At 35.4% G+C, this 11208-nt stretch overlaps 1 protein-coding gene across 1 annotated transcript in view; it reads right to left on the bottom strand.

Moving 5' to 3' along the window:
• The window catches only part of FBXO11 (F-box protein 11), a 100434-nt gene that overhangs the window by 1334 nt on the left and 87892 nt on the right, over positions 1-11208 (bottom strand). Inside the window, exons 12-22 of the mRNA XM_065891259.1 lie at positions 9817-10034; positions 8283-8368; positions 7355-7449; positions 6300-6422; positions 6132-6217; positions 5416-5492; positions 5179-5322; positions 2054-2164; positions 1197-1304; positions 764-872; positions 85-183 (exon numbers count right to left, since the gene is read on the bottom strand). Coding sequence (XP_065747331.1) covers positions 85-183; positions 764-872; positions 1197-1304; positions 2054-2164; positions 5179-5322; positions 5416-5492; positions 6132-6217; positions 6300-6422; positions 7355-7449; positions 8283-8368; positions 9817-10034 — 1256 coding nt within the window. The remainder of the gene's footprint in view (positions 1-84; positions 184-763; positions 873-1196; positions 1305-2053; positions 2165-5178; positions 5323-5415; positions 5493-6131; positions 6218-6299; positions 6423-7354; positions 7450-8282; positions 8369-9816; positions 10035-11208) is intronic.

Here is an 11208-nt window from a genome sequence, read left to right as displayed (position 1 = left end):
AGCAAAATGAAAACCCAAAGATTAGGAAAGTGAGGGGAGGAAAATAATCGGGTAATACAGCAAGCAAGTGTGCTACATACATACCTATCATGTCTAATAAATTCTACATCATGTCCCTGATGGCACTTCTTAATGCAGTTCACACATATGGCATTTCGATCTGTGGTGTTACAAGTGTGACATCTAAAAAGCAAAAGCTTACATTATTTTCCTTGATCATGTTATTTATTCAAAATACTGCAATTTGTTTACCTATATTACCCTATGGCCTTTGGCTTATAAAAGAGGCCCCCAATTTTTGTGGCTCTTATCTAGGGACTTTAATGGAATAAGTGAATTTCCTATTTTGTGTCTTCTGAGGAAAACAATTAAGTTCCTATCAAGTCTTCACTGAATCAGTATGGGGGAGGGAAGTCAAAACCCACTCATGGTGGCTGGGATATAAGGAACACTTAATGACAGCTTTACCTTGAAACTCCTAGGAAAGCAGTATGTTTCACATTTTCAGTGGTATCAGTAGTTAACTGCAGTATTACATTTTCCCATATTTTACGGTCTCAAACAGGATCCTCAAAGTAGATTGATCACATAACTCAATGTGGACAATTAATAAAATTTTCAGTTATATTTTTCCAGTAGCAAAAACCCAATTTACTTTCTTAGCTCATACATTTAAGGGAAAGCTAAATATGTGAGTTCTTGTCAGTTTAGAAAAGTAAACCTTACTCTCCCATTTCAAGACTCAAATAATTTAGAAATATACCTGTAGAAATCATGCATGGGGTAGCTGGTGTAACTTGATATTTTATATAAACATTGGCCTCTACTAACAGCCTTTTCTATGGCGTCTTGATTGTTCATTATTTTGTTATCTGTAATAAAAAAAATAAATTCTAGAGTATAAAGGCTTAAGATAACAAATTACAGGATTATTTTAATAGTTTTTAAGAACTTTAAAAGAGGCTAACCAATGAAGTAAAAAAGTCGGCTAAGAATAGAAATGAGTTTTCCTTGTACAAGATACTCCAACTATTTAGGACAAGGTGAAACAAAACTCTTTCAAAATAGTTCTCTTGAATTGTTGGTTAACTACTATACAGTGACAGAAGGTATTAAGTTACTGAATAACAATGGCTTCTATCATCTTTTCATGGCATATTTAGTGCATTATAGGCAGAACACAGACTCCAACATACCTTTCATTGTCACATTAACACCAGATGCTAAAAATAAGCCTCCAAACCGGTTGTTAAAAATCTGATTGCCTTCTAGTGTTGCAGTTGCATGATTTGTAATTTCAATACCTGAAGCAAAATTTACAAACAGCAGATGCATCACTTTATATATAGTTTCTTAAAAGAAACCTGAAATATAGCAAATATAGTGAACTACTTCTTTTACATAAAAAGTATATTAACTGTTAACATCGAAAGAAATAAATGCAGATGTTTATTTGAATTGTTTATAGTAACATTCAATTCACTTTCCACTGTTGATAATCCTCTGTCCCTGCTAAAGGAATGATAGAGATGGTTTGTAATTTACTTTTCTTAATAATGACATTTTAAAATTTCTTTGCAAACTAAGAAGAAGATAGGGCCCAGAAATATGTGTAGGTAGGAGCTAGATGGTTATTTGGAGTTATTAAGAGAAATCCTCTTCAGTGGCAAAAAGTTGAAATATATGCATGATACTTGGACTTCACTTACCAAGATCTTTAAAAAAAACATTCTGTTTGGCCATTTGTGAGGCCAGAGGGCTTGCATTTATCTGAATTTATTTCTAATGGTAGTACTAGCCTGTTATTTACTCTATGCAATTGATGATTCATAACTACTACTGAACTACAAGAGCAATATTATAAAGTTGGCTTAGAGTGGAAGAATCCAAAACTTGGATTAGGTGCTCTTATATAAGCAATTGTTAACAGGCATTCAGCCAACTTCTGCAGCATACTTTTGCACACCATAGTTATTAAGCAAAAGAGATAATATACCAAGAATCAATTTTATGTACAGAAAACAAGCTACAGGTAACAAAGGAAAATACAAACCTGCAGCAAATCCATCAAATATTCTGTTTTTCCTCAAGACTGGATGACTATTAGTGCTGATGAGAACACCTGCTTGAGCATTCCTGAAAATATCATTTTCTTCAAGGAGACCTATAATAAAATATTTCCCCAGATTAAGGCTAATGTATATAGCAAATTCTACTAGCCTTTTTGGTGGTATTTAGGTTTTCTTTTAGTTTCTTATTAACTGGACTGTGAAATTCATAGGACTAATTTTTCAACTGAAAAGAAATTTTATTAGTAATTCATAGATATTTAAAGTAGAATTTAACCAAAAATTGCTAAAATTGGCTGGTAACCATTCTAACCAAGAAACTGAAGATCCATGGTTGCAAGGACCATTTCTAGCTTATGAATCAATCCCTAGTGCCCTGGCACAAAGCTGATTCTTACTGAACACTGCTGAATTAAAATTAATTCCTTTGAAATATTTTTAGAACCTTTGCACTCTCCACGTTTTAGTTCAAGCCCTGATTCTTTCTGGCCCCTATCAGCATTCCTCGATCCATTTCTTTCACTCCAACCTCTCTTCTGCTGTTGTGTTTCCCACCACTCTATCATATCCCTTATCTGTATAAACTATCAGAATAAAGTTTAAAATTAATTTGCTATTTACAAAAAACTCGGGGACTTCCCTGGTGGCACAGTGGTTAAGAATCTGCCTGCCAACGCAGGGGACACAGGTTCCATCCCTGGTCCAGGAAGATCCCACATGCCACAGAGCAACTAAGCCAGTGCGCCACAACTACAGAGCCTGTGCTCTAGAGCCTGTGCGCCACAACTACTGAGCCCGTGTGCTGCAACTACTGAAGCCCGCACGCCTAAAGCCGGCGCTCCACAACGAGAGAAGCCACTGTGATAAGAAGCCCATGCACCGCAACGAAGAGTAGCCCCCGCTCGCCGCAACCAGAGAAAGCCCACGCGCAGCAGTGGAAGACCCAACACAGCCTGCATGCATGCATGCATGCATAAATTTATAAAAAAGAGAAAAAAAAATATTCCCCCAACCTACTCCTCTGTCTCACTATGTTACCTACACTCTGAATATGCTATACATTTTTATCCCTAATGCCTTTGGTTTATATTATTTCCTCTTTCTGCAATGTCCTGTACTCTTTCTTCTTAACGACACTTCCTCTGGGAGGTTTTCAGTTTTCCTCCATCAAATTAATTATTAATTCTCTGCTGGCAGGATAATGATTAAGAGGGCTGAGGAATGAGACTTCATGCCTTCAAATACTGACTTCACCACTTCCAAACTCTGAATGGGAAAATTACTTACCTTCTCTTTGTCTCAATTTCCTTATCTGTAAAATGGGCATAATAGCACCTACCACATAGGGATGTTGAGGGTTAAATTAGTTAACACATGTAAAAGTACACAGTACTAAGTAAGTATTAGTTAATATTACTCCTATAAAATCTACTTATGTGTAGTGAATCATATTTAGTTGTGTTCTAGTGTTTCTCTGCTCCCTGAAGACATGAAATATGTTTTTATTTCTGTACATATTTGATCCATCTGTAGTAGTTCACAGTATTGACCTCTAAATTCCCTTTCCCCTAGAAAACACTATTCCAAGACCCTGCCTCTTTTTTTTTTTTTTTTAATATTTATTTACTTATTTATTTATTTGGCTGCACCAAGTCTTGGTTGCGGCAGGCAGGGTCCTTAGTTATGGCATGCGAACTCTTAGTTGCGGCATGCATGTGGGCTCTAGTTCCCTGAGCAGGGAGCGAACCCGGGCCCCCTGCGTTGGGAGCACAGAGTCTTAACCACTGCGCCACCAGGGAAGTCCCCCTGCCTCTAATCTTGCATATGTCCACTATAACCTCCTCAAATGCTATTGCTAAGATGTAGTCCAAACTGTACCCCATATATACAAAGCCTTTTCATTATACTGTATATATAAACAAAGCCTTTTACGATTTGGGCGCTGCCCCCTCTTCCGGCCTCGACTTTCAGTATCTCTTGCCTTACTAAACCACTTTGTTTCCTTTAGACTTTTGCTTACAATGTGCCACTCTATTAGACTATAAACTTTCTGGATGTAGTACTGTTTTATTCATCATTTTATTTTTAGCATCTGTATCACAGTGTTTGCTACAGTGATGTTCAATTAGTAAGTATGTACATAACAAATGAAAGAATGAAATAACTATACTTTTCTACATTTGGAATGGCCTTCAACCCCCAACCCCCCAACTTACTAGTAAATACTCATTTTTCAAGACACAGCTCAAGATTTTACTCCAGAACCCTTCCCAACACCTTACAAATAAAACCAACCATTCTGTACTGTGTTTCCTCATTATATCTTACAAAGAATCCTATTAGAGATAATGTCACTTACTGAATGGCTAGATTATAAACTCCTTGAGAGTCTATGTCATTAATGGAATCATCATTGTTTGGTGGTAGTAGTAAATTCTGTTGATTAAATCTTGGTATATTAGAGTAATGACTAGCTAACTTTCTATACACGATATGTATAATGCTGGGTTACTGATGTTTCAGGAATGGTGATAATTTGCATTTGACAGTCTCTCCCAGTCTCTCTTTATGAACAAATTATGCCTTTGCAAGGGGCAGGGACTGTGAACTTTTGCCTCAATGTAAAGTGATTTGACCTTTATGGATACCAAACTGAGCACATATTGGCTTAATTCCATTCTCCAACGAAGACAGTTGTGAACAGGTACAAAGCAATCCTTATTTACTACAGACATTTATATATATTCGCAGACCAATTAATTTTCCACACCTAGTTCTATAACTTGACTTTGAAGTTTATTATAATCATATCACTATTCTGAATAATAAAAGGTCCAGAGAGAGGGTGTAAACAAATTCTGCTACCTTAAAAAAGCCTCGCTAACAAGTGGCACACTCAAGGCGGCTTGAAGGAAAAGGAAAATTCTGTAAACATTTGTCTCCTTTAGCTCTAGGCACTAACCCCCTAAACCATCTTGAGACTTGATAAGGAAAAAGACTGTGATTCCCTCATTTATAACACATTAAATGGCAATGTCATTGATCATTAAAGATATGGAAGAATAATGGAAAACTGGGTTTTTTACTAATGCAAAATTAACAACAATACCTCGACCCCCATTAAATATACAGATGCCACCATCTCTTCCATCATGGATTTTATTTCTTCTTAGTGTAGGATTACTATCTGTCTTAATCCAGACTCCAGCCATTGCATTGTCAAATATTTCATTGTCTTCTATACAACCTAGACCTATAAATGCAAAAATTTAGGTTTTGTTATTTAGAAAGTATATTTCTAAAGACTAATAGCACCAAGAAAAAAACATTAAAAGATTAAACATACCAGAATTATAAACTAGAATTCCACCGTTTTGTCCTCCCCAGATTTTGTTGCGTCTAATTTTGGGGTTGCTTCCAGTCCTATGGATAGAATAGAAAATAATGCCATTTCAATTGCTTCTACTCCCACATACCATGTTAGATAACGGTAGGAAAACCCACATTAAACATAGTAAGAATTAGCTAAATAATTAAGCATCACCTTCAAGATGCTCTGAGAAGTCTGTCAGTAAAGAAACTGGTTTAATTTTGCTTAATTCTGTTTACCACAGAACACACTTAGCTATAGATTATGTTATTACTACAGAGTCTCCTAATATGTAAACTAAACTGAGGAGGTTAGATTAAGTAACTTTTATTATTATATGCTCCCCTCATATATAAAATAAAGGACTGAATTATATGATCAGGAGTACGACAGTTCCAAACCAAAAACTGTTAATATACAAGAAAGAGGGGTGTAAGAACTATTACTTTTGCGGAAATAGCATAAAAACAGAAGCTCCCATTTAATAAGCCAGGTACAGCATGTCAGGTGCCATTGGCTGCTGTCTCAGCCAGTCTAAGAAAAGTTATATTCTGACAATTTAAGCCATGCTCAATTGCTTAGCTTTAACTCTTACTGTTTTTCCTAGACACCTGACTACTATACTGGGGTATGCCATGCCTACCTCACATACAACTCCCTCCCCAAAGAAAGCCAAATATGAAAACATTTACCTTATCTGAACCCCTGAATACATATGATTATAGATATCATTGTCCTCTAGTACTCCATGTCCATTGTCATAAAAATAAACACCAACCTAAAATTTAAAAAATAATTTTTCAAATTAAAAAAAGTGTTTACAAAACAATATATTTCCCGAGAGTCTAACATAATCTTACCTGCTTGCCACTGTGTATCCTGTTTCTTCTCAGTACTGGAGTGCTGCCAGTTGTCACCCAGACCCCAGCCAGAGTATTACTGTAGACTTCATTCTCTTCTATTACGCCTTGTCCTTTCTCATGCTAAATAAAAGTTACATTGATTTACAATATGTATCTTGTGTAAACCAAGTAGTTTATAGTGTATTCCCTCTTTTAAGACGGTTGTGACCAAAAAAATCTCAATTTTTGTTTTTTAATCTGAATAAGGAGATAAATGGATAACATTCTTTCACATAGCCTCTACCTAAGTTTAAGCTCAGAGTTTTTACACTGTTCTTTATGTGGTTTTGTACTTTTAAATCTTATAGTAAGAGTAGTAGCATTCGATTTTGTTTAACAAAAAAACTTACTTTATTCTAAGATAATATAACAAACTGAAGATCCCTCACTAGGAAGTTAATAGTTATTTTAACTTATCATTGGTGAAATCACTTCAAAACAAGGTTCAAGTTACTAAAATTTTTTTTAGAAGATTTAAGACATGAGTATTTCTAGAACTGTGAATAAAAATTAGTCACACCTGGCATTACACAAGGACCTTTCTGAAACTCCCTTACGTTTTCTTACTTGAGTAACAGTTTCAGATACCATGATGACAGGAGACATAGGACTAACACATAGGTTTTTAAACTTTGCAAGATGCTTAAATTATGTTTCAATATAAATTCAAATGTTTGGCTTTTTCAGAGGATAAAAATATTCAAGTCTAGTATTATTAATACTCAGTGATATTATGATTTTACTTAATACTTCTGGAAAATTTCAGAGACTCTTATGGTAGTCACATTGGCAAAATCCCAGTGTAACAAATATAACTCAGACTGCCAAGCAGTTGTTGTTACAAGTTCAGCCCATATTGCCAATTATAATTAGAAGCTTTTAAGTCATTCACACACTGGCAGAGAGAAAAAGTTGAATATGGCCTACCTAAAGGCAGACATAATTCTGCCCTCACCCCCTTTTCTACCCTGATTTTGATGAATGAGATTCTAGAACTGTATTCATTAACTTACCACATAAATTCCACCATGCTGGCCATCATGAATTTTGTTATGTCGAACAATTGGACAACTGTTTGTCCTAATCTGAATTCCTGCTAATGCATTGCCTATTTAAAAATAAAAGTTACAATATCAACATATGGAGCCTAATGGAACACAGTAAGAGCACAATTCTGTGAAACATGTCATATTCAGAAAGATACTTATGATCCATGAGCATTCCAAGACAAAACTAAGGGAACCAGGAGTGTAAAGAAGATGCAGGACTGTAGGCAGTATAGGTAGTGGTTAAGACCAAAGACTCTAGAGCCAGGCTGTCAAGTAACTTTGAATAAGCTGCTTAACCTCTTGGTGCCTTTGTTCTCCTGATCAGTAAGTGGGGATATTTAATAGTGTCTACTTCACAGGGTTGGTGTAAATATTACATGACTGAATTCAGGAAAGGTGCTCAAAAAAGTGCCTGGCACTGAGTAAGCTTTATGTAAGTATTATCCAGTAAGTGTCAGCAAAAGAGGAAGCCCAGGAACATTTCGGTATCTAGCACATAGATACCTAATAATTGTTTCCTGAATTAATACCTCAGAAGTTTTAATGAGGAATAAGGGTTTTCCCTTTCTAATTAGTACCGAAGTGTATAAAACTGTCACAGAAATAATTTATTAACTGTTAAACAATGGAGTGAATATAAGAGAATTATAGATACCCTGTGAGACTAGGGTCTTAAGTTTTATTTTTATCCCTGTTATGTAGAATACTGCTTAGTACTTAGAAGGTACTCAGTAAATGTCTGTTAAGTGAATAAATGTCACAGAATAATCTTTATTGAGAATTTAAAGAAACTGGATCAGTTCTCCTACTCAGAACGTTTCCAAGTGGTCCTTTTGCTAATGTCAGGAACACAGGCCAAGCTCTAAAATTTTATAGAAAACGACATGCTTACCATAAATGTCATTTCCTTCAATAAGGCCTCGTCCATCACCAAAGATGTAAACTCCACCTTGATTTCCATTAAATATAGAATTGCCCCTATAATTATGTGGAAAAAAACCCAAAACACAAAAAAGCATCTATTCAGAAAACTTGCTTGTTTTATACAATAATCGTAAGGCCACTCATGTTTATGTGACCTTAGAAAATTATTTAACTTCTATGGGCCTCAGTTTCTTAATCTATGAAATGAGGGAGTAGGTGATTTCCCTTCCAGTTCTTTCTAAGACTTAAATCTTTGGAAAAGCCACCTAGTATTTGAGACGAAATAGCATTCTTAAAAATTCACCTCGGGCTTCCCTGATGGTGCAGTGGTTGAGAATCTGCCTGCCAATGCAGGGGACACAGGTTCGAGCCCTGGTCTGGGAAGATCCCACATGCCGCGGAGCAACTAGGCCTGTGAGCCACAACTACTGAGCCTGCACGTCTGGAGCCTGTGCTCCGCAACAAGAGAGGCCGCGATAGAGGCCCGCGCACCGCGATGAAGAATGGCCCCCGCTTGCTGCAACTAGAGAAAGCCCTCGCACAGAAACGAAGACCCAGCACAGCCAAAAATAAAAATAAATTTAAAAAAAGATTCCACATCTTCCCCCAACGTTGGCAAAGAAAAAAAAAAAAATCACCTCAAAAGAGCTAATCCAGGGAGTTCCCTGGTGGTCCAGTGGTTAGGACTCCGCGCTTCCACTGCAGGGGGTCTGGATCCAATCCCTGGTCAGGGAACTAGGATCCCACAAGCTGCGCGGTCAAAAAAAACAAAACAAAAACAACAACAAAAAAACCCAAAACCTATTAAGATTAAAAAAAAAAAAGCTAATCCATTTGAAAGAACTTTTCTTAGCTCATCTATAAACATTTGCTGAATAGTAATTAAGATGGCAATCACATAATCAACTTTTATAAAGCTAGTAGAAAAAAATGTGACAAAAATAATTCATGGTCTTTGATTAAATTATAATAGCTCTGTTCTACAGTCTTAGCCAATGCCTTCAAGACTGGATCTGTTTGTTTCCTTACTGTGGCCAGAGGAAGTGGTAGGAACTATTAAAGAAAGGTGACAGCTTGAAGTTTCGACTCTCTGTTATTCTTGGTCTAAGTATCTTTGAGATAATTAATTTCCTGGGATATTCTATCTGCTGACTCTCAGGGGGGAAAAAAAAAAGGTCATTCAGATTTCAAGGGAAGATCACAGCCCTATTTACTCATCTATAATGCAGTCTGATGAATTTAAAATAAAAATCACAGCATTTTCAATTTTTCATAAGAAGTATCTTACATGGCTTACATCATGAATAAAAAACAAACAGAACACCCCAAAATAAATGCAATAGCTATGCTCATTCAGATGCACAGACTTTTACTAGGAAAATCTATTTTAGAGTAGTCAGGTGTCTAGGAAAAACAGAGTTAAAGCTAAGTACCTTAACTTTTCTTATAGCATGAAACATAAAGTGAAAACATAATTTCCATCCATAATTATATATAAATACCTTATTGTTGGGTCACTATTTGAGGTAATCCATACACCTGCAAAGTTGTTTGCATAGATTTTATTTTCAATGAACTGTCCTCTTCCTTTTTCATGAACATATATTCCTCCAGTCTGCCCATGATGAATTTCACATCGAACCACTGTGGGGTTAGCATAAGCTTTTACTTCAAAGCCTGCTATCCTGTTTCTGTGTATGTTGCAACTTTCAAAGTAACCCTGGAAAATACAGAAATTAAACGTGTAGGTAAAGCTACTTTCCAAAAAGAAATGACATTAAAAAGTCTTTTTAATGTATACCTCAAAATTATCAGAAATGTTCAAGAGTTAAGAATGAAACAGACAGATATATACTAAATTTCAAATGATACATATTTTAAATGTTTTAGTAAAACAGAGAACTATAAATTCTCTAATTAATGTGAGTATATTCAAACACAGGAAAGAAAAATAGGGAAAGATTTATTCGATAAATGTACATAAATACCATTACCAGTAAGAATATATATCCTTCAACAAAAAGTTTATTTAAGTACTAAAGAAAATAAACTCTCATAGCCTTAAAAATGCCCCAAGAAATCAACTTCTAAAAAGTTGACCCAAGGACATAATCAGAGACTACAGAAAAAGACACACAAAATAATGTTCATCTTAGCCCAATAGGGAACTAGCTCAATAAAATGTTGTGAAGGCTTATGTTCATGTTACACGTACTATCATGTTAAATGAAAAGAACAGTATATACTTCAAGATAGACTACATTCAGTATGATGTCAATTGTATTTGAAGAAAAACAACTTGAAGGATGAAACAAGAATATGAGCGTGATTAAATGAGTAGCGGTATTATGGATGCTTACTGTATCCTTTATACTTCTCTAAACTTCTTAAATTTTCTATAACAGATAAATTTACTTATTTTCTAGTGAGGATAAACGTTACTGTAATACTGATATCCTAAATTCTAAGACTCAATCAGACTGAAGGTTAGAGGAAAAAATGAGATAGTTATAAGATGGCACTTCTAAAAGCCATTTCATCCTCCTTGTCTATCTCCCCTCAAAAAGTGAATGTGTTCTCTCTTTAAATTCCCTTTAGCAGTATTTTCTTATGCTACTTCCAGGTACTGCCTTATACTGTATTTGCCATACCCATTTTTACCTGATCATAAGCTCCTGAAGAGAAAGGACTACACTAACTTCTGGAGCATCTATATAAAACTTTACACATTGTAAGCACTCAAAAAGTAGGGCTTTTTGCCAAATTCAGTAGAGGTTAAAACAGGATGTAATTCTGAGTATTCTAATACACGACATAATTAACTCTTTAAGAAAATGGTCCTCTGAGAATAACATTTAGAAGTAGTTTTCAGGTTTCATTTTCCACAAATAAAG

The sequence above is a fragment of the Phocoena phocoena genome, chromosome 14 (genome assembly GCF_963924675.1).
Source record: "Phocoena phocoena chromosome 14, mPhoPho1.1, whole genome shotgun sequence".
In the NCBI taxonomy this organism is placed as follows: domain Eukaryota; kingdom Metazoa; phylum Chordata; class Mammalia; order Artiodactyla; family Phocoenidae; genus Phocoena; species Phocoena phocoena.
Note: the sequence above shows the minus strand (reverse complement) of the source record. Positions and strands in the feature narration are given on the sequence as shown.